The sequence below is a fragment of the Lepus europaeus genome, chromosome 20, assembly GCF_033115175.1.
Source record: "Lepus europaeus isolate LE1 chromosome 20, mLepTim1.pri, whole genome shotgun sequence".
Lineage (NCBI taxonomy): Eukaryota > Metazoa > Chordata > Mammalia > Lagomorpha > Leporidae > Lepus > Lepus europaeus.
This window is the reverse complement of record NC_084846.1, coordinates 64,821,817-64,849,157: the sequence shown is the minus strand read 5'-3', so window position 1 is coordinate 64,849,157 and position 27,341 is coordinate 64,821,817. Positions and strand designations below refer to the sequence as shown.

The 27,341-nt window shown below is 59.1% G+C and overlaps 1 protein-coding gene across 1 annotated transcript in view; it reads left to right on the top strand.

The window, feature by feature from the left end:
- PKD1L1 (polycystin 1 like 1, transient receptor potential channel interacting) overlaps positions 1–27,341 on the top strand; it is a 94,766-nt gene that overhangs the window by 7,163 nt on the left and 60,262 nt on the right. The window contains exons 5-20 of the mRNA XM_062178560.1: positions 263–502; positions 1,903–2,035; positions 3,541–3,747; positions 4,144–4,325; positions 5,276–5,497; positions 8,369–8,529; positions 10,295–10,648; positions 10,985–11,044; positions 11,626–11,802; positions 12,659–12,736; positions 15,433–15,575; positions 16,475–16,595; positions 17,855–17,966; positions 21,970–22,165; positions 23,493–23,549; positions 26,764–26,976. Of these exons, the coding sequence (XP_062034544.1) occupies positions 263–502; positions 1,903–2,035; positions 3,541–3,747; positions 4,144–4,325; positions 5,276–5,497; positions 8,369–8,529; positions 10,295–10,648; positions 10,985–11,044; positions 11,626–11,802; positions 12,659–12,736; positions 15,433–15,575; positions 16,475–16,595; positions 17,855–17,966; positions 21,970–22,165; positions 23,493–23,549; positions 26,764–26,976 (2,656 nt within the window). The remainder of the gene's footprint in view (positions 1–262; positions 503–1,902; positions 2,036–3,540; positions 3,748–4,143; positions 4,326–5,275; positions 5,498–8,368; positions 8,530–10,294; positions 10,649–10,984; positions 11,045–11,625; positions 11,803–12,658; positions 12,737–15,432; positions 15,576–16,474; positions 16,596–17,854; positions 17,967–21,969; positions 22,166–23,492; positions 23,550–26,763; positions 26,977–27,341) is intronic.

Genomic DNA, 27,341 nt, shown 5'->3' with positions numbered 1-27,341 from the left:
AGTGAGCGGGCGTAGCTGTAAGGATTGGGCTGAAGGAAAGGGACTCACTTCCCTCCGGTGTGGACACATGGCAGGTGCAGGCTCTGCGGACAGTCCCCGGTTCCCAGGGCCTCACACAGCCCCATGGCCCTGATAGGTGAACTGGATCCCAAAGGGGTGGTCACCGTGGCACCCACCTAGTCCTGCATGGGGTGGGGTCCCTGGTGCCAGTCGGCCTTTCTGCTCTGAGCTTACCATCTGCCTCTCCTGACCGCCCCGGCAGGTACCAGGTGACGGTCAAAGCCTCCAGCATGGTCAGCAGCGTGGTCTCCAAGCCCCACCTCATCAGGGTGCAGCAGAGAATAGTGGCCAACAGGCTGCTGTCCACCGCCTCGGCTCTGGTCAACACCAGCGTGGCCTTTGAGTGCAGAATCAGCTTTGGCACGGATGTGGCCTACCGCTGGGACTTTGGCGATGGCACCGTCAGCCTGGGGAGCCACCGCAGCAGCCACATCTACAGCAGGTGAACCGTGCAGGGTGGTGATGGCTACAGGGGTGGCTAGCGCTGGTGTCCCACACGTCAGCCCTCGGGCTCCCACAGCCTCGGGAGGGACGCTGTGCTGTGATGTCCCTGGGCCATAGTGGTTTTCAGCCCCATTGTGATCTCATGGTCCCGTTGTGTGGACGTGGTCTGTGGTTGCCAGAAGCTATACACAGTACATGACTTTACAGAAAAGGGGTGTGACTGCCTGTGTCCAGAATAAATGTGGCATTTCTGGACGAGGGCCCGAGGCCCGTGGGAGGCCACAGGCACAAACCACGGGACTGCAGTGCTCCAAGACGGGATGATAAAGTGCAACTGAGCATCGGCCAGGGTGAGTCCAGGGCCTGAGTGCATCCAGTGCCCATGGCTGTGCAGGTGCAGAGAACAGGGCCAGTCAGCCTCAGGCCGGCATGAGCTGCAGAGAAACCTGGCGCCCAGAAAACGAGGCCCGTGGCGCCGTTCAGGCGTCCTCATGCACAGAGGCCCCACACCTAGCCAGGACTCCTCAGTGCCCACCGCTGGCTATGGGTGCAGGGCTTCTGCAATGGGGATAGAGCCTCCCGGGGCGGGGGGGGGGGGAATCGAGCAGTAGAGCCTGGGGGCTGAGCGCCAGGGCCTGGGTGTTGCATGTCCTCCGTGGCTCTGAGGGGCCCTCTTGCTGTGTGGAAGGGAGTGGGCGTGCTTGGTGCCATCTCCAGTACTTGCCTGGGGCTTGCTGAGTGGTTGAGATGACCGTGGAGCCCTCCTCCTCCCGGGGGCCAGCTCTTCCTCCCACGTGGCCTCCCTGCTGCCACTCCTTGCCCACTGCAGTTCTGAGCAGACTGTTTCTGACGCAGGAGTGTGAAGGCTCGAGTGTTTGCCCATTCTGCATCGTTTGCTCTCCTCTGTAAGGCACGACCCGTGGGTCAGCAGCTGCCTGACTCACGCCTCCCAGTCCAACACGCCAGGCCTGGGGCCTTCCACTCCCCAAGCTGGACTCTGGTCCATGGTCCAGTTCTGTCCACCCAGCAGGGACTAGAGCAGGAAATGGGTGCCCAGGGTCCCCCAGGTACAGGCAGGGTGCTGGTCACAGCCACAGGTCGTGGATGGGCCTGGGGCCAGCAGGGGCTGGGCCGTGCATGCCTGGAGCAGCGTCGCCCTCACCCTCTGCATGGACATGGGTCTGGGGCTTCACACCTGGCTGGGCGTGGCAGCCGGCCTGTGAGTTGGACCATGAATGGTGTCGGGTCAGCCTTGTGCCCTTGGCCTCTTGTGCCCTCGCTGGTCAGGCTGCCTTGCCGTGGAACCCGCGCTTCTGCAGGTGCAGGCCGGTTACGAAGGGTGGGTGAGGCCGCGGTCAGCAGCGCCCGTCCTCACCTGGCTGCTCTCCGCCCTTCCAGGGAGGGGGAGTTCACTGTGCGGGTTCTTGCCTTCAACGCCGTCAGCACCGCCACGCTGCAGAAGCGGCTCTTCGTCGTGTGCGAGCCCTGCCAGCCGCCCCCCGTGAAGAACATGGGGCCCGGGAAGGTGCAGGTAGGGGTGGCCGGGCGGGGTGGGGGCGCTCGGGGCCTCCTGCCGCCTCGCCCAGAGCAGGCCGGGAGGTGGAGAGCGAGGGCTGTGTGCGTCCAGCTTGGCCCACGCTGAGGGCTGTTGGATTTGTTGATCTTCAGAGAACCGTGGTGAAGAGCTGGGATCTGTTGAGTGCCTCCTACGGGTCGGGAAAGTGGAGCTGCCTCTTTATTTCTTTCATTCCCTGGAAGCCTCGAGTAGAGCAGGTTTCCCTGTCCAGGGTGCAGGTGCCCATGTGGCACTGGGAGCTCACATCCGGGACTGACTGCACTTGCCCTCCGTGGTGTCCGAGCCCCAGAGGCCCCGCTGCTGGGCCCTCAGAGCTGCGAGCCGGACACCCCAGAGGGGTGTGACACTAGGGGGCCCAGCCTCTCACAGGCAAGACCCCTGCCCACCCTCTGGACCAGCCATGCCCACACCTGGGCTGCTCTGTGGGGCCGTGGCCTGGCCAGGGAGCCAGGGGCAGGAGCGGAAGAGGCCACAGCCGGGCAGGGCACAGGTGCCAGCGAGGGCCCTGCTCAGTCTCGGCTCTGTGGTGAGGGCCAGGTTCTTTTATCTGTGAGACCTTTTTGGTTTTGTTTGTATTTTCTCATCTGTAAACTGAAAAGCAATACCAACAATTCTGATCTGTTTTTCCTTGATACTCTTTTTTACATTTTCTAAAACTATCCAGAAGAAATAAATGGAGTAATCAGAAGGGAGCCGCTGTCAGTCATCTGGTGGATTTATCTGCAGCCTTTGTCTAATCCTCGCTATCGTGTGTGTGTGTGTGTGTGCCCATGTATGTGTGCGCGCCATGTGTGCATCTCAAGGTCAGTGATGGCTGGTTAGTGTGAGCATTTTCTCCTGGTACGTAAGATCGTGTTTTCTGGCGGCACGATGCTGGGTCCCATGCACAAATCACACAGCACTCACAGCATCCACTGCTGGATGTGTTCCCATCTTCCATCGCGGTGAGCGACGTGTTCCCCAAGAGCAGATCCTAACCGTCACAGAGCCGAAGTCACCGCCGCCTCCCAGGACCTGGCCGAGCCCTCCTGGGTGCTGCGCCCACCGCACACTCTGTGTTTCTAATGTCTGTTACCACTGCTGGGTATTGAAATTTGAGGTAGCCGCTGTGAGCCTGGGCAGTGTGTGACAAATCCTGGCATGCTATCATGTTCAGAGTAGAAACAAAAAATAATCGAAAAGTAATTTAAGTTGTGACCGAGTCACTTCAAGAATTCCAACATTTCTTCAAAAGCTGGCTCTTCCCACGGGGTGCATATTATATTAATGCTTCCTCTTTTTTTATGGTTATTTTCTGTGCTTCTTAGTTTTTCTGTGAAACAGATGTTGTCTCTGACCTGACACTACATCAGCTCCATCCCTGGGGGTCCCAGCTGAGACCTGGGGGCGAGTGCTCCCGGCAGCTGCCTGTGTGGGAGGTGCCAGGCTCTAATGAGGCGTCTTCTCTCTCTCGTGCTTAGATTTGGAGGTCCCAGCCCCTGAGACTGGGGGTCACCTTTGAAGCTGCTGTCCTCTGCGACATCTCCCAAGGCCTTGCCTACACCTGGAGCTTCCTGGATGCCAAGGGCTCACGTGTGCCGCTCCCTGCTGCCGTCAACACCCACAGGCAAACAGTGGTGCTGCCGGGCTACACCCTGGCCAGCGGAAACTACACGGCCATGGCCAAGGTCTGGACCTCAGCCCTGAGACACCCTGCTGTCCTCTAGCCCCGGGCAAGGCCTCGGCTACAGCTGTGTCCTCTGGGCCTGTCCCAGCCAAGAAGTGTGGGGTGTTTTACGGGAAATAGTTGATTTTCCCCAAAGAATGGATCAGGAGTGGAGCAGCCAGGACACGAATCGGTGCCCACGGCGATGCTGGGATTGCAGGCAGCGGTTTTACCTTCTATGCCCCAATGCTGGCAGAGTGATCAATGGCGAAGTCCCACCAGTGTGTTAAACGCTGGTTCTGGGACGTGGAGGCAGAGGACGCATTTGGGATGGCCGTTTCCTTTGTGGTTGGGTGGTGCCTGTGGCTCCAGTAGGCACCGGCTCATCCGTGTGCCGCCCTTGGCCTCGGCCCCGCAGGTGCAGATCCGGGGCAGTGTGGTTCACAGCGACTACTGCGTGGGTGTGGAAGTGCGGCCCCGGGCGCCCGTCAGCGTCATCGCGGAGGGCACGCACCTGTTCGTCCCCAGGACCGCCCTGGCCCCCATCGTCCTCAGGGGCTCCCAGTCCTATGACCCCGACCATCCAGGGGCCACACTCAGGTGAGGGCCATGGGAGTGTGCAGGGCCCAGCTCTGCCTTCCGAATGTGGACTTGGGCACAGCAGGAGAGTCGGTGTTAGAATCCTGCCGGACTGGTAAGTCGAGCTGTTTTATTTAGGGAGCTTTGGAAAGAGGTAGAAGCGAAGGTGGTCTTGGCATATGGTTCTGGAGTGTGCGTTTTGCCTGTGACCTTACCATTAGAGTTCCTGGCGGGTGAGCTGTCGTGGACTGAGGGTTGTATGTCCCGGTGGGTGAGGCTCTCGCCGCTGGAGGCCCAGGCTCAGGCTGTGTCCTCTTGTCCACCCACTCCCCTCCCCAGGGGGCTCCCTACAATCCTGCTGTGGATCTGTCTGTATCCATGCCTCATGGCCTCCAGCACAAGTGCTCCATGCGGACTGCCCCAGGCTGTGGGCCCAGCCCGGTCAGCTCCCCGTCCAGACCTCCAGAGCCTGGAGGTCTCTCGGCCTCGGGGCCGCCTCCATCAGCCTCTGAGGCGAGACTGCAGCAGCCTGTTGAGGGGGGCACCTCTCAGCTGTCTCACTGGTTGGATCTCGTCAGCTCCCTGACTCCCAGCCCCGCCTCCGGGGTCACAGGCCTCTGGGAACAGCTCTAGAGTGAGGCACCTGCAAAGCAGACAGGGTGTGCACCTCTCAGAGCTCAAGAGCGGATCAGCCGGGGCTGGCACCTGCCCAGGGCTTTTCTTCTGGGAGCTGCACTGCCACAGCCCTGCGGTCCATGCTGGTCCCCGGGCCTCGTCCCAGGACCACAGGGCGTGCGCTGCTTTCCTGGAGAGGGGCAGAGGGGGGAGCAGAGGCGGTGGTCATGGCCCCGCCCCACCTCACAGCAGAGAAGGAGAGTGTCACCCCCTCCCCACCACGGCCCTGGACACAGGGTCGTCCTCTGTCTCTGGCCAAAGGCGGCACTCAGCCCCGGCAATGGCATCCCCAACAGGTACTACTGGACATGCAGTGCCGCCAGCTCCCCCGGGCGGCCCTGCTTCGAGGACTCCCTTCCCAGCCTCATGGACACAGGGTCCCCCACCGTTGCTTTCTCAGCGAGATGGCTGAGCACCTGCTGCGACCAGTTCCTCATGACACTGACGGTCTCCAGCGGTGGCCGGAACTCTTCGGAGGCCCAGGTGTTCCTGTCCACCCGCCAGGACCCCACCTTCAGGTACGCCTGCCCTGTGTCCTGCATAGCCCAGCTCTGTGCATGTATGCTCCCGTCCACTGGACCGTGGCGGCAGCTACGAGAAGAATTCACCATGCAGTGTGGGGTTTGGTTGCGTAGGATCTGCATAGGTCAGGAAGGGGCAGGGGTGCAGCCTGCTCTGGGGCTCAGTTCTGGTCTTATGCTACTGGTGAACCAAGTGGGGTCTCGGGCATCCCTCCTGTCGTAACACCTGCCCCCAGGCCCACAAGGAAGTGAGACCATCTGGCATCTTGGCCAGGTGTTTTGGTGCTGCTGCCTGGGTCTTCCCGGCACAGCTGGGCTGCGGGGACCCCCGAGTGAGCCTTGTGTGATGTCTGAGTCTCTGAAGGGTGGCGTGGCAAGAGCAGACGTCCATGACCCAAGTCCATAACCCCTGCAGCACCGAGGTGTGAACAGCTCCCATGGGCCCTGCACAGTCCCCCACACAAACCCAGCAGGTGACAGGGTGGTCAGAGCTGCGGCTGCTCCGAGGGGCTTCCGTCACTGGGGAGTGAGCAGAGGGAGGGAGCTGCTTCCCCATGAGGGCTGGAAGCTGCTGTCCCCCTGGGGGGCACTGACCACTGCCCACAGCTCTGCAGAGCTGGGAGACTCCAGGCTGACAAGGGGTCAGGGGGGCCGGGTGAGTTCCACAGGCTTCCCGAACGAAGAAGGAAGCAAACCTGCAGACCTCCGAGGGCGGAAGACCCTGCATGGGTCAGGGTTTCGGGAGGGAAGCAGTGGGAGTCGGCTCAGGCGGCAAGAACGGGCCCTGCCAGGGTGGGCCTCGGTGTCAGGGGAGCTGCTCGGTGCCGCCCAGTCTCCAGATGTTCCCAAAGGGAATTTAACAAACCGAACATTTTAATTCCAAAAATACAATGCACTATATAGTTCCGCTAGCAGCGAAGTAATTACAGAACTTAATTAAAATGTTCACTCACCACGTACTAAAATTGTCGGATGAGCCATTGGGGGCGGGCACAGCATAGTCTCGTGGGAAACGCTGCGAGCCACATGCTCCAGGGAGTCCTTACTGTCCTCCTCCTTTACTTATTTATTTGAGAGTTGGAGACAGAAAGAGACAGACAGGGATCTCTTACCCGCTGTTGCACTCAGATGTCCACAGCATCCAGGGCTTGGCCAGGCCAAAGCCCGTGCCCGGAACTCATTCCAGTGGCAGGAAACGCAGGTACCTGAGCCATCCCCTGCTGCCCCCAGGTGTGCATTAGCAGGAAGTTGGAATGGGAAGTGGAGCGCTTCGAGGTGGCCTGTGGGCGTCCCAACCACCGTGGCCCCAGCCTGTGAGAGCCTCCCCAGGCCTTGCAGGTGGGAACTTGCTTGCTGGGCTCCCACAGCAGCCTCTGGCATCTGGAGAGCCACGGCCCTACCCTGGGCCTCGGGCAGGGCTGGCTCAGAGAGGGTAGAGGTAGCCATGGTGTGGCGGGCTTGTGGGCCACAGCCCTACCCTGGGCCTCGGGCAGGGCTGGCTCAGAGAAGGTAGAGGTAGCCGTGGGTGGCGGGCTTGTGGGCCACAGCCCTACCCTGGGCCTCGGGCAGGGCTGGCTCAGAGAGGGTAGAGGTAGCCGTGGGTGGCGGGCTTGTGGGCCACAGCCCTACCCTGGGCCTCGGGCAGGGCTGGCTCAGAGAAGGTAGAGGTAGCCGTGGGTGGCGGGCTAAGAGTCACGGCCCCTACCCTGGGCCTCGGGCAGGGCTGGCTCAGAGAAGGTAGAGGTAGCCATGGGTGGTGGGCTAAGAGCCACGGCCCCTACCCTGGGCCTCAGGCAGAGCTAGCTCAGAGAGGGTAGAGGTAGCCGTGGGTGGCGGGCTTGTGGGCCACAGCCCTACCCTGGGCCTCGGGCAGGGCTGGCTCAGAGAGGGTAGAGGTAGCCATGGGTGGCGGGCTTGTGGGCCACAGCCCTACCCTGGGCCTCGGGCAGGGCTGGCTCAGAGAAGGTAGAGGTAGCCGTGGGTGGCGGGCTTGTGGGCCACAGCCCTACCCTGGGCCTCGGGCAGGGCTGGCTCAGAGAGGGTAGAGGTAGCCGTGGGTGGCGGGCTTGTGGGCCACAGCCCTACCCTGGGCCTCGGGCAGGGCTGGCTCAGAGAAGGTAGAGGTAGCCGTGGGTGGCGGGCTAAGAGTCACGGCCCCTACCCTGGGCCTCGGGCAGGGCTGGCTCAGAGAAGGTAGAGGTAGCCATGGGTGGTGGGCTAAGAGCCACGGCCCCTACCCTGGGCCTCAGGCAGAGCTAGCTCAGAGAGGGTAGAGGTAGCCGTGGGTGGCGGGCTTGTGGGCCACAGCCCTACCCAGGGCCTCGGGCAGGGCTGGCTGAGAAGGTAGAGGTAGCCGTGGGTGGTGGGCTGAGGGGTACGGCCTCTACCCTGGGCCTCGGGCAGGGCTGGCTCAGAGAAGGTAGAGGTAGCTGTGGCGCCACTGACTTGTGGGCCACAGCCCCTACCCTGGGCCTCGGGCAGGGCTGGCTCGGAGAAGGTAGAGGTAGCCATGGCGTGATGGGCTTGTGGGCCACAGAGCAGAGCTGAGGCTAAGGCAGACGGCCGCTTCCTTCTCAGCATCCAAGGCCCTCAGGAACCCTCAGTCGATGGACCCTGAGCGGCCCAGGTGAGGGTGGGTTTGACGCTGGTGTCCCCTGTGTGGAAAGCTTGGCTGGGGCAGGCGTCTGGGCCCAGAGCTGTGCACCTGGAGCAGGTCTCTGAAGCCTGGGGGAACAAGTGTGCACTGAGCACAGTGCACACATGGGGGTCACACAACCCAAGGTGGGCAGTTCCAACACACCCAACACACGTGCCCGTGGCCACAGAGCCTTGGCACGGCTTCTCCTGCAATGCACGCCTGTGTTCCAGGTTTGTGCGCATCTCCTGGGCCAGCTTCAGGGGCGCCTCTGTCAACCGGAACGCCGAGCTGTCTCTGCGGGCCGCGTGTGAAGACTGTGGGGACGTGCCGGGGCTCTCCTTCTCCTGGGAGCTCTTCCTCGTCAACGCCACAGAGGATGGCACGGTGGCAGGTGAAGCCTGGAGTCCGTGCCGTGCAGCTGCCTGCCCCCGTGTGTCCAGTCTGCCTGTTGGCGGCTGTGCCTCCCAAGCCCTGCGTGGACAGTGGGGAGGTGGCAGAGGGAGAGAGGAGGCCCTCAAAGGCCGCTCCCACCCCCAGTGCAGCAGGGGCTGAGCCCAGCGTCCTTGAGGCGGTTTGCTTTGCTGGTCTAAGCTGCACTGGGCACTCAGAAGCACCGTGCGGTGACTCGCTGTCCAGAAGCTGTGTCCCTGGGGGACACGGGCTATGTCCTTGGTGTCCGGTTCCCCTGTGTACAGCTCCTAAAAGCCCAGCACATGTGTCCTCGTGTGTGCTACTGAGGAGGCAGGGCTGCCGGCCCCCAGCACGGCCCACCTCTGGGCAGGCAGCAGGGCAGAAGCCAAGTGACCGTCAGTGGCCAGTGGCGTGGTCAGTAGCTGCAGCCAGTCCTGCCCACGCCTCGCCCTGCGGCCACCCAGGTCTCTGTGCTGACCTTCGTGGTAACCTGGGAAAGCGCGAGTCCATCCTGAGTCTTGTGAGTGCTTCGCAGATCAACCGGACCTGACATTGTGGGGATCCCAACCTTGTCCCCCAGTGAGAGCAGAGGGGGAGCCCTGGGGCTGGTGAGTGGCGTCTGAAGAGCCCTCTGCCTGGGGGTGTGACGCCCCTCCCACCCAGGTGGGTCCAGTCGGCACACAGTTGGGTCCGGGGTGCCCAGCTGGTGTCTGCTGTAGCAGCCTTGCTTGCTTGTGCTGGGAAGACGGCAGAGGGCACCCTGGGAGGAGCCGAGCTTGTTTCCCCACAGCCCCTCGTGGCCTCGCCTGCAGTGGGAGGAGCAGGCGCCGCTGGGCACTGTCAGCGATTCCCTGGTGAAAGGTGGGGAGGGGCAGAGTTGAAGATCAAAGAGCGTGGACATACCTGGAACACTGGTGGGGGGGATGCTCAGGTCTGAGCCAGAGCAAGGCCTCTGTGGTCAGACGGCTCCAGCCGGCAAGGAGCCGTGCGCCTGAGCTGGGCAGCTGCCAGCACCCTGCCTGTGCCCCGGCACTCAGGTCTTCGTCAGTGTGTGCAATGGGGCTGTGCATGGCGTCCTGCACCGAGCCGTGCATTCTGCTGGCCTCAGTGGTCAGAGGGGACGGCGCAGTGCCCTCGGGCGTCTTTCTGGGGATGAACTCCCCAGTTGTTCTAGGTCAGTCGGATTTGTCTAGAGCAGAGCCCAGGTGCACGGATTGTGGGAGCTCAGGAAGCACCAACTTCGGTGAGACTTCCAGCCACGCACACGGTGCCCCGGTGATGTGGCCCTGAGGACCTGGTCCACGTAAAAGCTTGGCTTGTGGACGGGCCACTTGTCTGCCCACAGTGAGTTTTCTTTGCTGCCAATCGAACTCAGGCAGTTTTTAGAGCTTTCTGTGCTTTTGGACAGGGAGGGGAATGACAACAAGGACAAACGCTGCGTGCCCCGGGGACTGTAGGGGACACAGGAGTGACACCAGGGGGCTGCGTCGGATCCAGCAGACCCTGCTGCTTCTGTGCAGGCCCGGGCCGGTTGGTCCGATGGAGTGACAGGGAGCAGCAGGTCCCACCTGAAGGCACTGTCCCTCGCTGTTAGCCAGCACAGCTGTGGGTGAAGACCAGGCACCTGTGCTTTGAACTCCCGTGGGATCCGTCAAGCAGAGCACTTGTGTGCGCTGTGCACGGTGTGGAAGCAGACGTTGGTGGCTCTGGTGTGGAAGGGTAACGCTGTCACCTGTGCCTTTCAGTGCCCTCCTGCAGAGCCGTGGGGCTGCTCGGCGTCTCGGGACTTGGGGCTGTTTGGAAGTCGTCAGAGCCCATCCCACTGTCCACAGAGCCCAGCACGCCAGATCCCGAAGGGGCACCCATGCTGTTCCCACGGGAGCCTTCACCCAAGACCCTGGGCCAGCCTGCCGTCTCTGCCCCAGGGAGCACCTCCCCGGAGTCCACGGCAGGGCCTCGCCGGGTTCCTGCGGCTGGTGACACTGTGGTCCCAGGAGAGGACCCTGAGGAGGGGCTACTGGGGCCTGAGCTGGCGTCCTGGGACGAGGAAGCCCCAACAGGGAGCCTCTCTGAGAGCAGCTGGTCCCCTCCCCACCCTGGTAAGCTCTGTCACCCCCCAACGTGTCCCCCTTGTCTGGGCCCCTGACTTGCCTCGGGAAGAGTGGATCGGGGTCGGGGATTAAATTGCCTGCCTTCGGGCTTTAGCTAAGAGAGGGCTGGGCGCCTGCCCACCGCCTGCCAACAGCCGTGCCAGGCTGAGCCAGGACTCCTCTTAGAAAGCACACAGCTGCCTGCTCCGAGCTCCAGCTCCTCCCAGCTGCCCGACGCGTGGGGACGCCACTGGCAATACGCAGCCTGGGAGGCAGAGTCGGCACTGACTTCCGGGGAGCGTCTCTGGTTCTGAAGCAGATGTTCCCACTTTGTCCTCGCTCTAGATTTCGAAGCCTACTACAGTGACATCCAAGAAGCAGAGCCGTCCCCAGGAAGGCAGCCAGGTGGGTGCCCGGGGCCGGTGTCTGGAGCGTCAGCCCCTGCTGCCTGCAGTCCCCGCACTGCCACAGCCAGAGTGCTTCCTGGCCACACCCCACCCCTCAGCCCGAGCCACTCCCTCCCACCGCAGGGCTCCCACCACGAACAGCCCACCTGGCGTGGCCCCTGGCATACCTCCAGCCTATGGTCCCAGCCTACAGAAGCTGTGCCTTGTCCCCCGGGCCCTCGAAGGCTCTGTCCAGAAGCCCTGTCCCAGAGGAGCGCCTGGCCCTGGCCGCACGCCTCCCTGCCGACCTGCTCCGCTGCCTCCGCGTCCCTGCCAGGGCCCCGCGTCCTGGGGTTCTCTGCTCTTCTCTCGGCTTTGATCTCCTCTCTGTTCAGCTCCAGATCCCAGGGACCTTGGGTCTCCAGTTCCTAGACAGGGACTCGGGAGGACTCGGAACAGTGAAGGGAGGACTGTGGGACGGGCCCAGGGGCGTCTCCTCATCCCTTACTTCAGACGTGCGGCACCTAGCGGTAGCAGAAATGCTTGCTGATGAAACCTTGGATCACTCGCCCTGACCGTGGACTTGGTTCATCTTCTCAGGAGGCAACACCAGCCCCCCGGAGTCAGGGGCCAGCGAGGATGACGAGGGGAGCCCCAGTGAGGGGGACAACCTCGTGGGCCCCTTCCTGTCTGCCGGCCGAGCCCAGCCTGCCCTCCTGATCGACTGGCCCAAGACCCCGGTCAGCAGAGCTGTTTTCCAAAGCTACACCTCGTCAGGTACGGACGAGTGCGCAGCCGCAGCAGAGGGGTTCACTGTGCACCCCGACGCCGGGTGCACACGGCGGTGTCGGCCTTTCACCAGGTGGGGGCAGGGGGTCTGAGCTGCCACCGTGTCCTTCACGGTTCTCCCCAGTGTAGATTCTGAGCTGGTTTTGTTCTGTGTGGGACTGCCCTGCGTGTGGCTACGTTGTGCCCGGGAGCCTCCCCAGGAGACCTGGACTCCCTCTAGTTTAGATGCTTCCCTGACCACTTCGGGCAGCGCAGCCGCAAAGGCAGGTATGGGTGGCTTTGGGCGTCATCCCTGTGCTGGAATCTGCCCTGCCGTCAGGGGAGCATGGAGGGAGTGACGCAGCCCCTGTGCCGGGACCCAGACACCCCCGGGGGAGAATGTCCCACCGCTGATGTCCTGCAAGCACTTAGAAGCTGCTTTGCGATACTGTGATCCTACTTGATAGATAAGTCATTGAACCTAATTAGAAATACGTAAAATAAGATCTTAGCGGTGTCGTCTTGTTGCTTGGAAATTGGCAATTCTGAGCCGGGGGGACAGGTCCACTCTCGGTCCTGCTCCTGTCGGGTGGAGGAGGCCTGGCACAAGCGGTGAGTGGTGAGTGGTGAGCCATGAGCCATGAACCGTGAGCCGAGAGCCCTCTGTCCTCCAAGGCCAGAGGCCTGCAAACCTTGGTGTTTCCCAGTAGAAGGGGCGTGTGACTAGGACCTGTTTTACCTTCACCCCTGGAGTGAGGGCAGAACCTGCTCCCAGGATGCTGTGCACCCTCCTGACCCCCAGAGCCCACTGAGCACATGGCCCTGTGACCATGTGACTTGCGTGTGGCGTCCTTCTCCTCTGTAGGCATCACAGGACCAGTGGTGACCATCAAACCGTTCTCGCTGAGCAGTGGACGGACGTACGTCCTGCAGGCCTCCGTGGGTAGGTGGTGCTGTCTGCGGGGTTTGGTACAGGGAAAACCATGGGCTGGGTTCGAATCCGCATCCCCGGGCTCTCGCTCCCAGCTCTGACTCCTTCCTTCTCTCCCACTGTCACCTGCCTGCTCACGCTTGCCCGTTGGATAGCACGTGCTGTCGTGGTTGTGTGACAGATCTCCCTTCTGTTTAGGTCAGGGCCCGGCTGAGCGGGAGCCTTGTTCTGTCTGCTCACAGGGGCTCCTGGGCCCTCGAGAGCGGCAGGTGCTGCACCTGCAGGTTCAGCCAACTGAGGATCAAAAAGGATTTTTTAATTGCATCTGTGCTAAACAGTTACAGACTTCTTGTGATCATCCCGCAAATGGTGCAGCATAACAATGATTAGCACGGTGTTTGCAGGGCGGTAGGTGTTGTGAGTGACCTCCAGAGGCTCTGTGGGAGCACTGCCCCCTCCTATAGAAGCGCCCGAGTATCCACGGAGTCCGGTGTCCGTGTGGGAGTCCTGGGACCAGTGCCCTTCAGATACAAGGGAAGACTGTGCATTGTGAGTGTGTGTGTGTGTGTGTGGCAGCTGGGTGCACGGGTTCTTTCCCTGCCACTGTCAGGCATTCTCTCTCTCTCTCTCTGACCCCAACAAGGAGTTGCTGCTGCTGCTTTGCGCAGTCCGTGTTTGTTCAAATTGACTTGCAGGGCTCCCCCTCCCGTCTCGTGTTTCCATGACTCAGGCTGACACCATCTATTTGGGCACCGTCTAGACATTTCCCCCCAATCCTGAAGTTTCTGGTTTTGTACGACCAGCACAGAGGGTTCAACGACTCATGTCCATAGATAGATCTGGGTCACGTTCACCCTTTGCATCCACTGAAACCCTCACGTGTGTCCAGGCTGGCGTGCTATGTTCACGCTCCCATCACCCGAGGAAACATGCAGTGGGCAGGCTCTGTAAGACCCGGGGCACTGTGCCCCTCTACCCACCCCTCCCCAGCTGCACCTGCAGGCTAGGCCCCCGGCCCCTGCTTTGGTTTCAGCAAACACCTCTGCCCTTTGCACTCTGCTCTCTGCCCTCTGCCAGGCCTCTGTCTCTTTTCCTCGGACATTTGTCCAGGCGTCCCATCTACAGGCCATTCTCTTAGGCGGCCATGTTTCTTCCTGATGCAGGAGATGCCCGAGAGCCTGTCCATGACCCCCAGGGACCGCAGTGTCCTTGGCTGGCTGTTAGGCGCCAGCTCAGGCTCCGGGTAGGCTGCCACACCTCGCTCTCACGGCCTCTCTTCTGCTGTTTGGTCACACCAGGCCGTTTGTGACTCAGTCTTTCCCTGGATTGTGTTTTGGCCGGAATGCTCAGCCCTTTGCCTACGCCTCTTTCCTGACCCCATACACGGATTCTCACCGCAGGACGACTCTCAGACGCGTCTCTTTTGGGGAGACTTTCCGGCTCAGCCAGACAGAACTATCTTTGTTCCTCTTGGATTTGACGTGTGTCATGGGATCTGTCTCCCGTGTTGGCATGACTGTAGGTAGCGCAGGACAGACCTAGCAGGTGCTGTGTTAGACGCGTGCTCCTGGGATGGGGATGATCATTGTCGTGAACCTCCTATAATTCATCTCAAGAAGAAGACATTTGGTCTTAGATCATTTATGTAGGAAAATAATCACCTTGGCATGATCGGTAATAGCAGAAGGAGAAAACTAGACAGGATGTTGATCACTGGGGAACGTTCTGTAAGCTCAGGGGCACCGCACACGGGGGCAGCACAGGGGCTTGGGGCAACACAGGGAGCGGTCACGACGCCGGTGCAGTTTACAGAAGCCAGGGGGGAGATCGTGTCGGGGCTGTGATCGTGTCGGCCACCTGTGCTGTGGCAGGGGCCTTCAGAAAGTGTGTGGAAAAACTGTGTCCATTTAAAAGCTGTTTTTCACCAAAATAAACTTATCTTTAAAAAATTACTTATTCACTTAAGAACAGGAGGGAAGCAGTGAGAGATGGAGAGAGAGATCGTATCCATTGGCCACCCCCCCCCCCCCCCACACACACACATGCCCACAATGCCTAGGACTTGGCCAGGCTGAAGCTCGGAGCTGGGCACTCAGTCCAGGCCTCCCACATGGGTGGCAGGGACCCGAGGACTTGAGCCAAGGCTGCTGCCTCCCAGGGTGTGCATCAGCAGGAAGCTAGAGTCGGGAGCCAGAGCCTGGGATCAAACCCAGGCGCTCCAGTGTGGCACGTGGGCGTCCGAACTGGCAGCTTAGCCATGAGGCCGAACGCCTGCCCAGGGTGAACTTACTGTTCAGTTCCTCTCTTCTGCTGACTATGGGAAGTCCCCTCTCATGTGGCCGAGGCTCTGGGAGAGTCCAGCACAGCGGGGGATGGGTGTTGCTGGGGGGGGGTGTCTGTCCATCTGTCTGTCTGTGTCTTCTCCCACTGGCACTATGGTGCGGGTGTCCTGTCCCCTCCTCGTCTGTCTCCCAGCACCCCTCGTGAGCCCCAGGAAGCACCTGTTCTGGGAATGCGTGCCGCAGGCAGTGGCTCTCAGGCCCCGGGCACAGGAGGGCTACAGCAGGGCATTCATTCCTGACAAGTTCCCAGGTGCTGCTGGTGGTCTGGGGGTGCCCCCTGCAGGGCAACCCCTGCCGGGAGACCTTAGCCCTGTGTGTGGTGGTCCCACATCATGCGCGGGGTCCCCATCTCGCCCTTCTCCTCAGTGTCCACGCACGGCCTCCTTGGCAAAGCCCAGCTGTACCTGACGGTGAACCGAGCTCCCCAGGACGTGGCCTGCCAGGTGCAGCCGCACCGGGGTCTGGAAGCGCACACCCTCTTCAGCGTCTTCTGCATGTCAGGAGAGCCGGTACGTGCGTAGCAGCCCCGCCTGGGCCCCAGAGCGTAGAGGCAGCAGCGGCTCGCCCCAACATCCCGTGGAGATGCAGAGCCACGCCCTTCCCTGGCCATGAAGGACTCTGGCCTGCAGCTGAGTGTTGGGAAGTCACTCTGCCCCTCGGGGTCCCCCACGCGGCTGGCAGGAGGAGGCAGAGCAGCCCCCAGTTCAGAGGAGTCCAGGACCTGCTCGCCAGGAGCCATCCAGGGCGTCCCGGCTTCTGCTGCGTGGCCAGGGCTGCACCAAGACGCAGGCAGGCTGGGGACGGAGCGAGCCCTGCACCCCACCTGGGACCCAACGCCACTCTCCTTACTTGGAGAAGTTGGCTGCGGCTCTGCACAGGGTCTCGTGAGGCTGCCACAGGAGGGCGGTGTGAGGAGGAGACAGCTTCCTCCCAGGCCCCGGGGGCAGGCGGCCGGCTGCCCTGCTGCCAGGTCCTCCCCGCCGTCTCCGTGTTTGTATCACAGATGTGGCTCTTGTCCTTGTTCCTGAGACCCTCTGCTTCTTAGACCCAGCGCTCGTCCCTCTATCCCACGTCTGCCCCCTGCACTGTGCCTGGCTGTGGGAAGCTGGGAGGTGGCCACACCCCCTCCACCATGGGGGGCTGGGACAGGTGACTGTTGGGAGATCCCGGGACAAGGAGAGCCTTGTGAGTCCCCAGTGTGCTGGGGAGCCCTGGGGACTCACGGGGAGAGGAGCCCTGTGGGGCGGGGAGACCCCTCCTGGGCCAGGCAGGGACTTAGTCACCCCATTCCTGGCTGCAAAACAGGGCCTCACGGGCCACGCAGGCTGCAGGTGCACGTGCTCCTCGGGGATGCCACCCACAGCGCATTTATCTTCCTTGCCTTTTGCTCCCCATGACTGGATCCCAGGACTTGGAATATGAATTCAGCTACCAGATAGGAAACGCCCCCAGACGCACGCTTTACCACGGGAGGGACGCCCAGTATTATTTTGTGCTGCCAGCTGGTGAGCCCTCGGATGGTTACAAAGGTAGGTAGGTCACGGGGTCACAGTGCCAGCCGGGGTCGCTGGCTGCCCGTCTTTCTGATCTGAACCTCCTCAAGGTTGCCAAAGACCGGATGTTACTAAAACTGTGTCTAGAAAGCAAAGTCATTTATGCACTTGTTCATTTTTTCACTTTTTAGTATAGATTGATTCCCTACATTTTAGTGTAGAAAGAACATTAGTAACGGGTAAAGTTTCCTGCCTTAAATTTTAGTTGAAATGTAATGTAAGTGGTAAAATGCCAGAGGACGGCCTCTCATGTGAGTCGACTGTTCAGACGTGGCTATCCCCCACTGCCGCATATGTGCTGCGTGGTAAACCTTGCGTTTATGGCAGAGGGAACCAGACCCAGGTGGGGTGGCGGCAGCCGAGTGGGTGTGTCCTGACCCCAGCAGAGCCAGTCCAGCAGCGTTCTGCCCTGGCCCGTGCCCCTGGGCTCCTGGGCCGCCCTGGGAGCTGGCCTCGGCTGGACAGCTGGGGGTGCCCAGAGTTAGGGTCTTGAGAACCGACTCAGGACAGACCGCGCCTGTCAGCCGAGGAGGCCTGGCAGCGATGGCTACTGGATGCAAGTGTTCAGAAGTTCTCGCCACAGCCAAGTCCCCAGATGTCCGCTCTGGGCTTCCCGTGGGGAGGACGGTCTGTGTAGCATCCGGGGATCACCTGTGTTTGTGTGTGGTTCACAGGACCATACCTGTGGCCCTGGCCACCTGGCCACCTGCACCCCGAGCTCCTCTGTACTCCTCCTGGCCGCACCCCATGCCTCAGCCCGGGAAGGAGTTCCCGGGTCCCCAAGTCAGCCAGTCCTGCCTGCTCCTCTGTGCTCAGAGACCTGCCACCAGCTGCCCTCTTGCTATGCCTGCTAAATCCACCTGTCGTGTAGGAACTGCTTCAGGTCCTGCCAGGCCCTGCAGAGCTTGTGTTTCAATCTGGGCCCCTGCCCGTTTCAGCGCTCCGCACGTTACTCCTAGGAAGCGGGTGCTGGTGCCTGGAGTCCTGCTGTCGTGCCCTGCGTTCCCCCCATGTCCCTGCAGCTCCTGTCACCCCCCGGACCTATGGATCTGCTGGCAGAGATTCCGCTCAGTTTGCTGACGCCCTTGGTGCAGGCCAGGAGGGAGGGGCTTAGCTTGCGTTTCTCCTCGGCCCGAGCCTGGCTCCAAGCTGCTCAGCGGCCACCCATGTGTCTTTAAGAGGCTTCTCTGCGGCCGTGTGTCCAGGCTGACCCTCCTCTTCCGTGTTCCCTGCAGTCATGGTTTCCACTGAGATCACAGACGGCCTGGGCTCCAAGGCACAGCCGTGCGCCGTGGCTGTGATGGTGCTGCCCCGTTACCGTGGGATGGACTGCCCCACCGAAGACCTGTGAGTAACACCCAGCCATGCAGATGTCCTCGAGCGGGGCGGCAGGTGCGGCTGTGGGAGTGACAGGAGGGCATCTTGTCAGGACGAGCCGGAGCTGCGCCAGGGCCCCCGGCCCCCGTGTGTCTTCCTTGGAGAACCCCGGTTCACATGTTTCACCCCGTTTTTACCTGGGTTGTAAGACTTCTTCACATACACTGGATAGAGGTCTCTCTAGGATGTGCAAACATTAACCCCAGCCTGTGGGCTCTCTGTTTTAGTTTTGGTTAAGTCCAGTTTATCTGTCTCCTCTCCTACCCTCTCTGCTTTTGGAGTCAGAAAAGCAATCGCTGCCTATTCCAGGATCACAGGGATTTACTGCTGTATCTTTTTTCCTTAGAGTTATACGGTGGGCCGGCACCGTGGCTCACTTGGTTAATCCTCCACCTGCGGCGCTGGCATCCTATATGGGTGCCGGGTTCTAGTTCCAGCTGCTCCTCTTCCAGCCCAGCTCTCTGCTGTGGCCCGGGAGTGCAGTGGAGGATGGCCCAAGTGCTTGGGCCCCTGCACCCGCATGGGAGACCAGGAGAAGCACCTGGCTCCTGGCTTCGGATCAGCACAGTTCCAGCCATGGTGGCCATTTAGGGGGTAAACCAACAGAAGGAAGACCTTTCTCTCACTGTCTATAACTCCCTGTCAAATAATAATAATAAAAAAAGAATTTCATGGTTTCAGCTCTTGTGTTTGAGCCCCTGGTCCACACTGAGTTAATTTTTGTGTGTGGCTTAAGGTAAGGACTTTACTTCATTCTTTTGTGTGTGGATACCCAGTGGTCCAAGCACCACCTGCTTGGCTCCCTTGAATTGTCTCAGGCCTCTTATGAGAAATCAATGGCCATAATGTCAGGGTTTGTTTGTAGACTCTCACTCCTGTTCCATTAATCTAGGCGTCCCTCCTTACACCAGAGCTACACTGTTTTAATTACTTTATAGTTTTAGGATACACTTTGAAACTGAGAAGGCTGAGCCCACTGGTTTGGTCCTTCTTTTGCAAGGTTGCCTACTCCAAGTCCCTTGTATTTTTGCATAGGAATTTTAGAATCGGTTTGTAGAGTTCTGAAAGATTAAACAGAATGGGCTTGGCACAGTGGCTGGCACTGGCTACCGTACCCCACGTGGCTCTGGCTGTGCCTGCATTTCCCAAGACCACTGGTCAGTGCTCCAGCACCTGCTAAAGGGGATATTCAAGAAACAAGGCAAGAGCCAGCTGGAGTTTTATTGCACCTGTAGATCAATTTGGGGAATATGGCCATCTTGATGGAATTAAGTCATCCAATCCATGAACATGGGATGTCGTTCCGCTTCTGTGGATCTTCGATTTATTTCAGCAGTGTCTGGTGGTTTTCAGTGGTCACACACGTACTTCCTTTGTTAAATTTATTTATGAGCATTTTGTTCTTTTTGATGCTGTTGCGAGTGTAGTGTTGTAGTGTTGTGTGTGCATTCATAAGCGGTGTTGGCCTGTAGCTGTTTCTTGTGTTGCCACTCCTAGGATCAGGATTGTAACAGCCTCCATCACTTTGGGAGTATTCCTTTGTATTCTGGTGTTTGAAACAGTTCGATGGGTATTAATTCTATAAACATTCATTTGAAATGGCCGGGGAATTATCTGGGTCTGCAATTTTCTTTGTGGGAAGTTTCTAAATTACTAAATCAGTCTCTTTACTATTCAGATTTTCTATTTCTGAACATAGGTTTCAGTGATTTCTTTCTTCCTAGGAATTTTTTGGTACACAGCTTTTTTATGGCATTGCCTTGTTGTCTGTTGAATTTCTGTTTGGTCAGTAATGATGTCCACTTCATTCCTGATTCTAGTAACCTAAGTCGTCCCTCTCATTGTCAGTCCACCTAAACATTCATCTGTTTTCTTGCTGATTTGAAGAACGCATTGGCTTTGTTGATTTTTCTCTTTCCTTTTCTATTGTATGTTTCATGGATTTCTGCATTGATCTTTATGATTCTTTTGTTTATTTTATTTTTTGACAGGCAGAGTTAGACAGTGAGAGAGAGAGACAGAGAGAAAGGTCTTCTTCCGTTGGTTCATCTCCCAAGTGGCCGCTACAACCGGCGTGCTGTCCTGATCCGAAGCCAGGAGCCAGGTGCTTCCTCCTGGTCTCCCATGCAGGTGCAGGGCCCAAGCACTTGGGCCATCCTCCATTGACCTCCTGGGCCACAGCAGAGAGCTGGCCTGGAAGAGGAGCAGCCGGGACAGAATCTGGCACCCCAACCGGGACTAGAACCCGGGGTGCCGGCACCACAGGCGGAGGATTAACCTAGTGAGCCCTGGCACCGGCCTGATCTTTATGATTCTTTCCTGTGCTTGTTCTGGGTTTAGTTTTCTCTTCTTTTTCTGGTTCTTCAAGGTGGGAAATTAGCCGCTCCCATGCAGACTTTGTAGCTACAGATTCACCCTTCAACACTGACTGATTACATCCAGCGTGACTGATTTGGGAACGTATGTTCTCATTCACTTATCTCGCAGTATTTTGTGATTTCCCTTACAGTTTATTCTCTGAGCCACTGGTTGTTAGGAGTACATTGTTTAACTCACTCCACGGCTAAGACACCACCTGGGACACAGCACCCGTATTGGCTGGCCGCGAGCTGACACCCAGCTGCACTCTGCATGCCTGTCTTCCTGCTAATGCCCACCTGGGAGACAGCGGTGACGGCTGGAGTAGCTGTCACCACCACCCTCGGGGGAGACCCAGCTTAAGTTCGAGGCTCTGGCTTGGGCCTGGCACAGCCTCAGCTCTTGCAGGCATTAGGGGGTGGAACAGCAACTGGGAGAGATGTCTGTCTCTCTTCCTCCCTCCCCCCCGTCTCTCTACCTTTCAAATACAGGAAAAAAAATTAGATATTCCATAAATATTTTTCACGTATTTATGAACTTGACAAATTTCTTTTTGTCATTGTTTATAATTTAATTCTCCAAGGATCAGAGGACATACTTTAAATGATTCCAATAATATAAAATGTACTGAGACTTTTTTAGTGACATCTAGTAAGATGGTTTATTCTAGAAAGTTCCATGTGCACTTGAGAAGAATGTATTCTGCTCTTGATGGGTATTCTATGGGGGCCTTTTAGGTCTACTTTATATTATCGATCTTCTGCCTGGCTGTTCTATCTATTATTGACAGTATTATTTTTAAGTGGATTTATTTATTTGAAAGGCAGAGTGACAGACAGATGTGTTCCCTCCACTGACTGACTCCCAGCTGCCCACAACAGCAAAGACCAGATCAAGCTGAAGCCAGGAACCAAGGACCCCATGCGAGTCTCCCATGTTGGGGCATTGTCCTCTGCCTCCCAGGCTCACTAGCAGGAAGCTGGATGGGAAGTACCGAGCAGCTGGGACTCAAGCCAGGCACTGCAGAATGGAGTGGGTGCCCCAGGAGGTGGCTCTACCCACTGCACCACAGTGCCTGCCCCAGAGTTATCTTTGAATTCTCTCTGCCCCTTCAGTTCTATCAATTTTTGCTTCACATCCTTGGAGCTTTTGTTGGCTTCCTCTGTATTTATGATTTTTTGTCTTCTTCTTGGATGTACCTATTTTATCATTAGGAAATGTTGCCTGTTTCTGTCACTATTGACGTCTGAAGGCGTGAACCTGTGGCCTGTGAGTGCAGGGGGCACGTCCACTCCTTATGGACTTGAACTCTAACTGCTGACTCCAATCATTGGGGTCCCATGGGGCTGCAGCCATGGCCTTGGGAGTGTCTACCCCCACCCCCAGACTGCTGTGGTGCCTCTACCTGGGGGCTGTCGGGCTTCTTGTGCCTTTAGAGGATTCTGGATTGTGCCCGGCTTTGCCTTTTTCTAGTCTGCTCTGCCCAGACCAGCTCTCTTTTGTGTCGCTCTCTTCCTGCCCTGACTGACCCAAGAAGCGTTTTTGTAACCAGTCACCTTGCACAGGTGGTAGGTGGTGTGCTGGATCGGTCATGGTCGCTCCATGTTCCCTTCAGATACAATTCCAGCCGGAGGAACCTGTCTACCCTCCAGCTGATGGGGAGTTACACCGAAATCAGGAACTATGTCACCGTGCTCACCAGGATCCTGAGCCGTCTGACCACGGAAGACAGAAGCGCCTCGTGTGGCCAGTGGTCTCTGACCCGGGACGCGCTGATCTCCTCGGTGTGCAGCTTTGCTTTTGCAGATGAGGTACGACCCCTGCGGGATGGCTTCGTCATCTGCAGACCCGTGGCAGGTCTGTGTGGCTCTCCAGCAAGCACTGGGCCGCGGCTGCGGCCTCCCTCCCCCTCCCTCACGTATGCTCCTGGCCCAGCACAGAACGGTGCGAGTCAGCCATCATTGTACCTGGTTATGCTGGCACTTCAGGAAGGGAAGCTGTGTAACCCAGCCCGACTGTGTCTCGCCAGCAGGGATACCCTTGGGAGTTACAGCAGCTTCTTTTTTATTTATTTATTTATTATTTGACAAGTAGAGTTATAGACAGAGAGAAAGGTCTTCCTTCTGTTGGTTCACCCCCAAATGGCCACCACGGCTGGTGCACTGCACTGATCCAAAGCCAGGAGCCAGGTGCTTCCTCCTGGTCTCCCATGTGGGTGCAGGGGCCCAAGCACTTGGGCCATCCTCCACTGCCTTCCCAGGCCACAGCAGAGAGCTGGACTGGAAGAGGAGCAACTGGGACTAGGAACCCTGAGCCCATATGGGATGCCAGTGCCGCAGGCGGAGGATTAACCTAGTGAGCCACGGCTCCGGCCCCTATGGCAGCTGCTTAAGAAGTGGCTGTGTAGGCCGGCGCCCGCGGCTCAACAGGCTAATCCTCTGCCTTGCGGCGCTGGCACACCGGGTTCTAGTCCCGATCAGGGCACCGGATTCTGTCCTGGTTGCCCCTCTTCCAGGCCAGCTCTCTGCTGTGGCCAGGGAGTGCAGTGGAGGATGGCCCAAGTGCTTGGGCCCTGCACCCCATGGGAGACCAGAAGCACCTGGCTCCTGCCGTCGGATCAGTGCGGTGCGTCAGCCGCAGCGCGCCAGCCGTGGCGGCCATTGGAGGGTGAACCAACGGCAAAGGAAGACCTTTCTCTCTGTCTCTCTCTACTGTCCACTCTGCCTGTCAAAAAAAAATTAAAAAAGTGGCTGTGTATCCAGAGCCGCTGGCTCGCTCACAGCACCCCTGCAGCGCTGGCTGGACCCAGCACTGGAGAACCAGTCTCCTAGTTATAGTCCTCGGACCCTGCACCTGAACTCGGGCCCGGCTTCCCCTGTCCTTCTCCAACTGTTTCTGTGTTGCTCAGCTCTGCCCCCGGTGTCCTCACCCTGGTGTCAGTTTTCTGGTGGGGGTCGGTGGGGTGGGCAGGGGCACATAGGAGGAGAGATACTGGAAGGGGAACTTGAGGCCAACGTCCCGGTCTCGCAGAAGATCTGTCCCCCAGTGGTCTCAGCGGGAAAACTAGGGGTCTGTTCTGTACATAAGCTGAGGCTTTCCGCTAACGAGCAAACTCCTCTCCCTGTATCTGCTGCCCAGGAGGAAGTGATGGGTGTGGTTCCTATGCTGAAGGACCTCGTGAGCTTCCCTCCGAAGGTGAGTGAGGTTTCTTTCCAGGGCAGCTGCCTGTTTTTCTCGTGGTGTGAGGACCATGATCAGATGGGCTGTCCAGAGTTTGGATTCCGTGGGTGAAAAACGTGGCTTCCTTCTAAGAATTCACCCGAGTGGCCCGGCCCAGCCCAATCGCAGATGAAGACCTGGGCCAGAGCAAGGCTGGCGGTGCTGCGGACCTCAGTGGAGACGGTGTGCTGTAGCACTCAGGCGTGGCACCGGGTTCTCCCATCACCACTGCTTCCTCCCATCGTCTCCCTGGCCCCCAGCCCTGGGGGCGTCCTCACTGCCCTGCACTTTGAGAGATCACAGGGCCAGGAGAACCCACGCCTGCCACCAGTCTGCAACCTCCCCACCCCCACTGCCGCAGCCTCGCCCGGGGAGGAAGCTCCTGCTCCCAGCAAGCATCCCCCTCTCATTTGTCTGATGCCATCAGGGCCACCTCAGGGGCCTCAGGCCAGCCCGTGAGGCTGACGCCTTTGGAGGCCATCCCGCCTGGACCCATTTTGCCTTCTGCAGTCTCTGGGTGGGTGAGCCCTAACAAGCTTAGACACTCACTTGTTTTATAATGGTTTAGACTTTTATTTATTAATTTGGGAGGCAGAGAGAGTGTGTGTTCTGCTGTCAACTGGTTCGTTTCCCATGTTCCTGCAGTGCAGAGCTGGGCCAGTCTGAAGCCAGGAGCCAGGAACTCAATCCAGATCTCTCATGTTGGGGGCAGACACTCAAGCAGTTGAGCTATGGGTGCTGGAGAGGAGAGCCAGAGCTGGGATTCACACCCAGGCACCCCAGTGTGGCCATGGGTGCTCCTAAAGGGCAGGCCACGAGCCTGCCCCCGTTCACCCTGTAAACACTCAGGGACACCTGTAACATTCAGGTGATACCCCGTAACACTCAGGTGAAATCCCATAATACTCAGGGACACCCTGTAACAGTCAGGGACACCCTGTAACCTTCGGATGACACCCTGTAACAGTCAGGGACACCCCGTAACCCTCAGATGACACCCTGTAACAGACGGAGACACCCCAAAACACTCGGTGATTTCCCATAACAGTCGGGTGACTTCCTGTAATAGTTGAGGACGCCCTGTAACAGTCGGGGACACCCCGTAACCCTCAGATGACACCCCTTAACAGTCAGGGACGCCCTGTAACACTCGGATGATACCCCGTAATCCTCTGGTGAAATCCCATAACACTCAGGGACACCTGTAACATTCGGGTGATACCCCGTAACACTCAGGTGAAATCCCATAATACTCAGGGACACCCTGTAACAGTCAGGGACACCCCATAACCCTCGGATGACACCCTGTAACAGCCGGGGACACCCCGTAACCCTCAGATGACACCCTGTAACAGTCGGGGACACCCCAAAACACTCGGGTGATTTCCCATAACAGTCGGGGACACCCTGAAACCCTCGGGTGACTTCCTGTCCTCACCAGCCGCCACCCACTTGCCGCACTCTTCTTCGCCGTAGAGCATGTGAGAAGTGAATTCTCTACCCCCTGTCCTCTTGCATTTTAAACTATCAAAATTCGGCTTCTGCCTCCTTCTCGACACTAAACTGTCCCCCCCACGAGCCAGTGCACACCTCTGCCCAGGGCCCCCTCCCTCCCAGGATGCTCTGCAGGGCCACCCTGCTGGAGACACTCTCCCTCAGCTCCGTGGCACTGCTCCTGGCTTGGCCCTGGAGCCTGACTGTGACCTTGTCTGCACCCACATGGTCAGGGTGCCAGGGTGCTGTCCCCATGCCCCCGGGTCATCTCTCCCTGTCTGACTTTAAACGGACGTGATGATGACCGTGCCTTTCACGTCTTCAACCCCGCCTCTCAGCTGCCCACCCAGCAGTCCACTGGGCAGAGCCCTTCCTCACTGCCTCCAGGTCCTCCTGCTCTCCTCGGCTCGCACAGGCAGCGCCACCCCCCAGAGGCTCGTGTCCAAGTGCAGGGTCATCAGAGAGTCCCCCTTTGCCTCATCCATCTACTTAGTTCTTCCCCAAACATGGGGACAGTATCTTCCTGCCTCTTCCATCTCACTGCCTGAGCATCCCCAAAGTCTAAGCAAGTGACATTTCTCATCCAGTAAAGGTCTCCCTCACTGGCCCCTGGGCACCTGCCGCCGGCAGCACGGGGGCTGCATACATTGGCACCACTCTCTGTTCTGTTCCTTCCATGGCTTCCCCCCGCACCTGCGGCACATGCCGGCAGGTTTGGCTCCCTCTGACCTGTGCTCTCTTCTCTCTGGTCTTCCTCCCCTTTCTAACCACACCCAGCACCCCGGCTCGGAGCCTGGATGGCTCTTCTCTGTCCTCTCACTGCCCGGCCCATAGTCCGTCGCCCTGCCCAGGCTGCCTCAGATGCCTGGGAGTGAACCAGGGGATAGGAGACCTCTGCCCATCTCTGCCTTTCAAATAAAGAAATCAGCATTTAAAAAATATAAGTGGGAAAGAGTGATGATCCTGTCCGAGGCGATCGTGGGGCGGTGGCCTTCTGTGAGTCCCCACCTGCCAGCAGTGCACACCGAGCTGTCTGTGGCTGGAACAGCATCTGAGACTCGCTTTGCAGCCTGGTAGGGAGTGGAAGAGGAAGCACTGGCTGTGACTGGCTGTGGCTGGCTGCTGCTGGCGCCCCGCACCGCTGTCCCGGCACACCGTGTGTGTGTTTGGAGCTGGCACACAGGAAGACGAGAGAGACAGAGGGAGAGAGTGAGAGAGGGAGAGAGGGGGAGAGAGGGAGAGAGGGAGAGAGAGAAAGAGAGAGAGAGAGAGAGAGAGAGAGAGAGAGAGTCGGATTCTGCCAGGCCAAGACAAGGCCGAGGTGCTGCAGGCAGGGGGAGTGGCATCAGGAACAGTGAGAGGCCGGCGTGGCTGCAGCCTGGACCCCCGGGCGGGGCCATCTGAGTGACCGAGGGAGGAGCCGGGCAGGAGGAGAGGCGGCTTTCAGAGCTGTCCCAGACCTCAGCCCAGGTAGCCTCTGAGAGCATAAAGGGCCGGGGACACCTTTGTCTTCCCTGAGTCCTTTCTGGGTCGGGAAGCCACCATCAGCGGGCAGTGTCACTCGGGCAGTCGGCCGAGAGCCAGCTGAGCCCACAGCCGTGCTTGCATGCATCCTCTGGACCCCAAGTGCAGTCGTTTCAATTCCTGACAACGAAGGCGCAGAGCACCTGCCACACACACCTGCTGTGTCCCACAGGTGAGCTCTGCCAGCACACTGCTCCTGCTCAGGTTCGCCCGGGCACTCCTTGCTCAAGGCCGTCTCCCCGGGGGGCTCGTGCTTGGCCTGGGCCTGAGGCTGGAGCTCATCCGACTGCTGTCCAGAGTCTGGGAAGGCTCCGGACAAGAAGAAGCACTGGCCAGGACCCCCGTCTGGGAGGACGGCCTGGAGGTGGTCTCAGCCTTGCTGTTGGTGAGTTCGGGGGCCCCATCTGGGAGAAGGGTGGGGGTGGTCTCAGCCTTGCTGTTGGTGAGTTCGGGGGCCCCATCTGGGAGAAGGGTGGGGGTGGTCTCAGCCCACAGCACAGATGCCCCCGCTGCCCCACGGGCGTGGACCCAGGCCGGAATCACTTCTCGGAACCCAGAGACGGTGGCTTCTCAAGTGCAGCCTGTGGTTCCGGGTGGAAGTTTGATATTTGGAGATTTTGTTGTGAACTTAAGTGTCTCCTGGCAATATCGTGACGTGCCTGAAGTTTCAGTGGGTTTCCATCTGGGACACACCTGGCTCCGAGCCGTGACTCCCCAGAACAGCTCTGTGCTTTGGGGAGTGATGTGAAG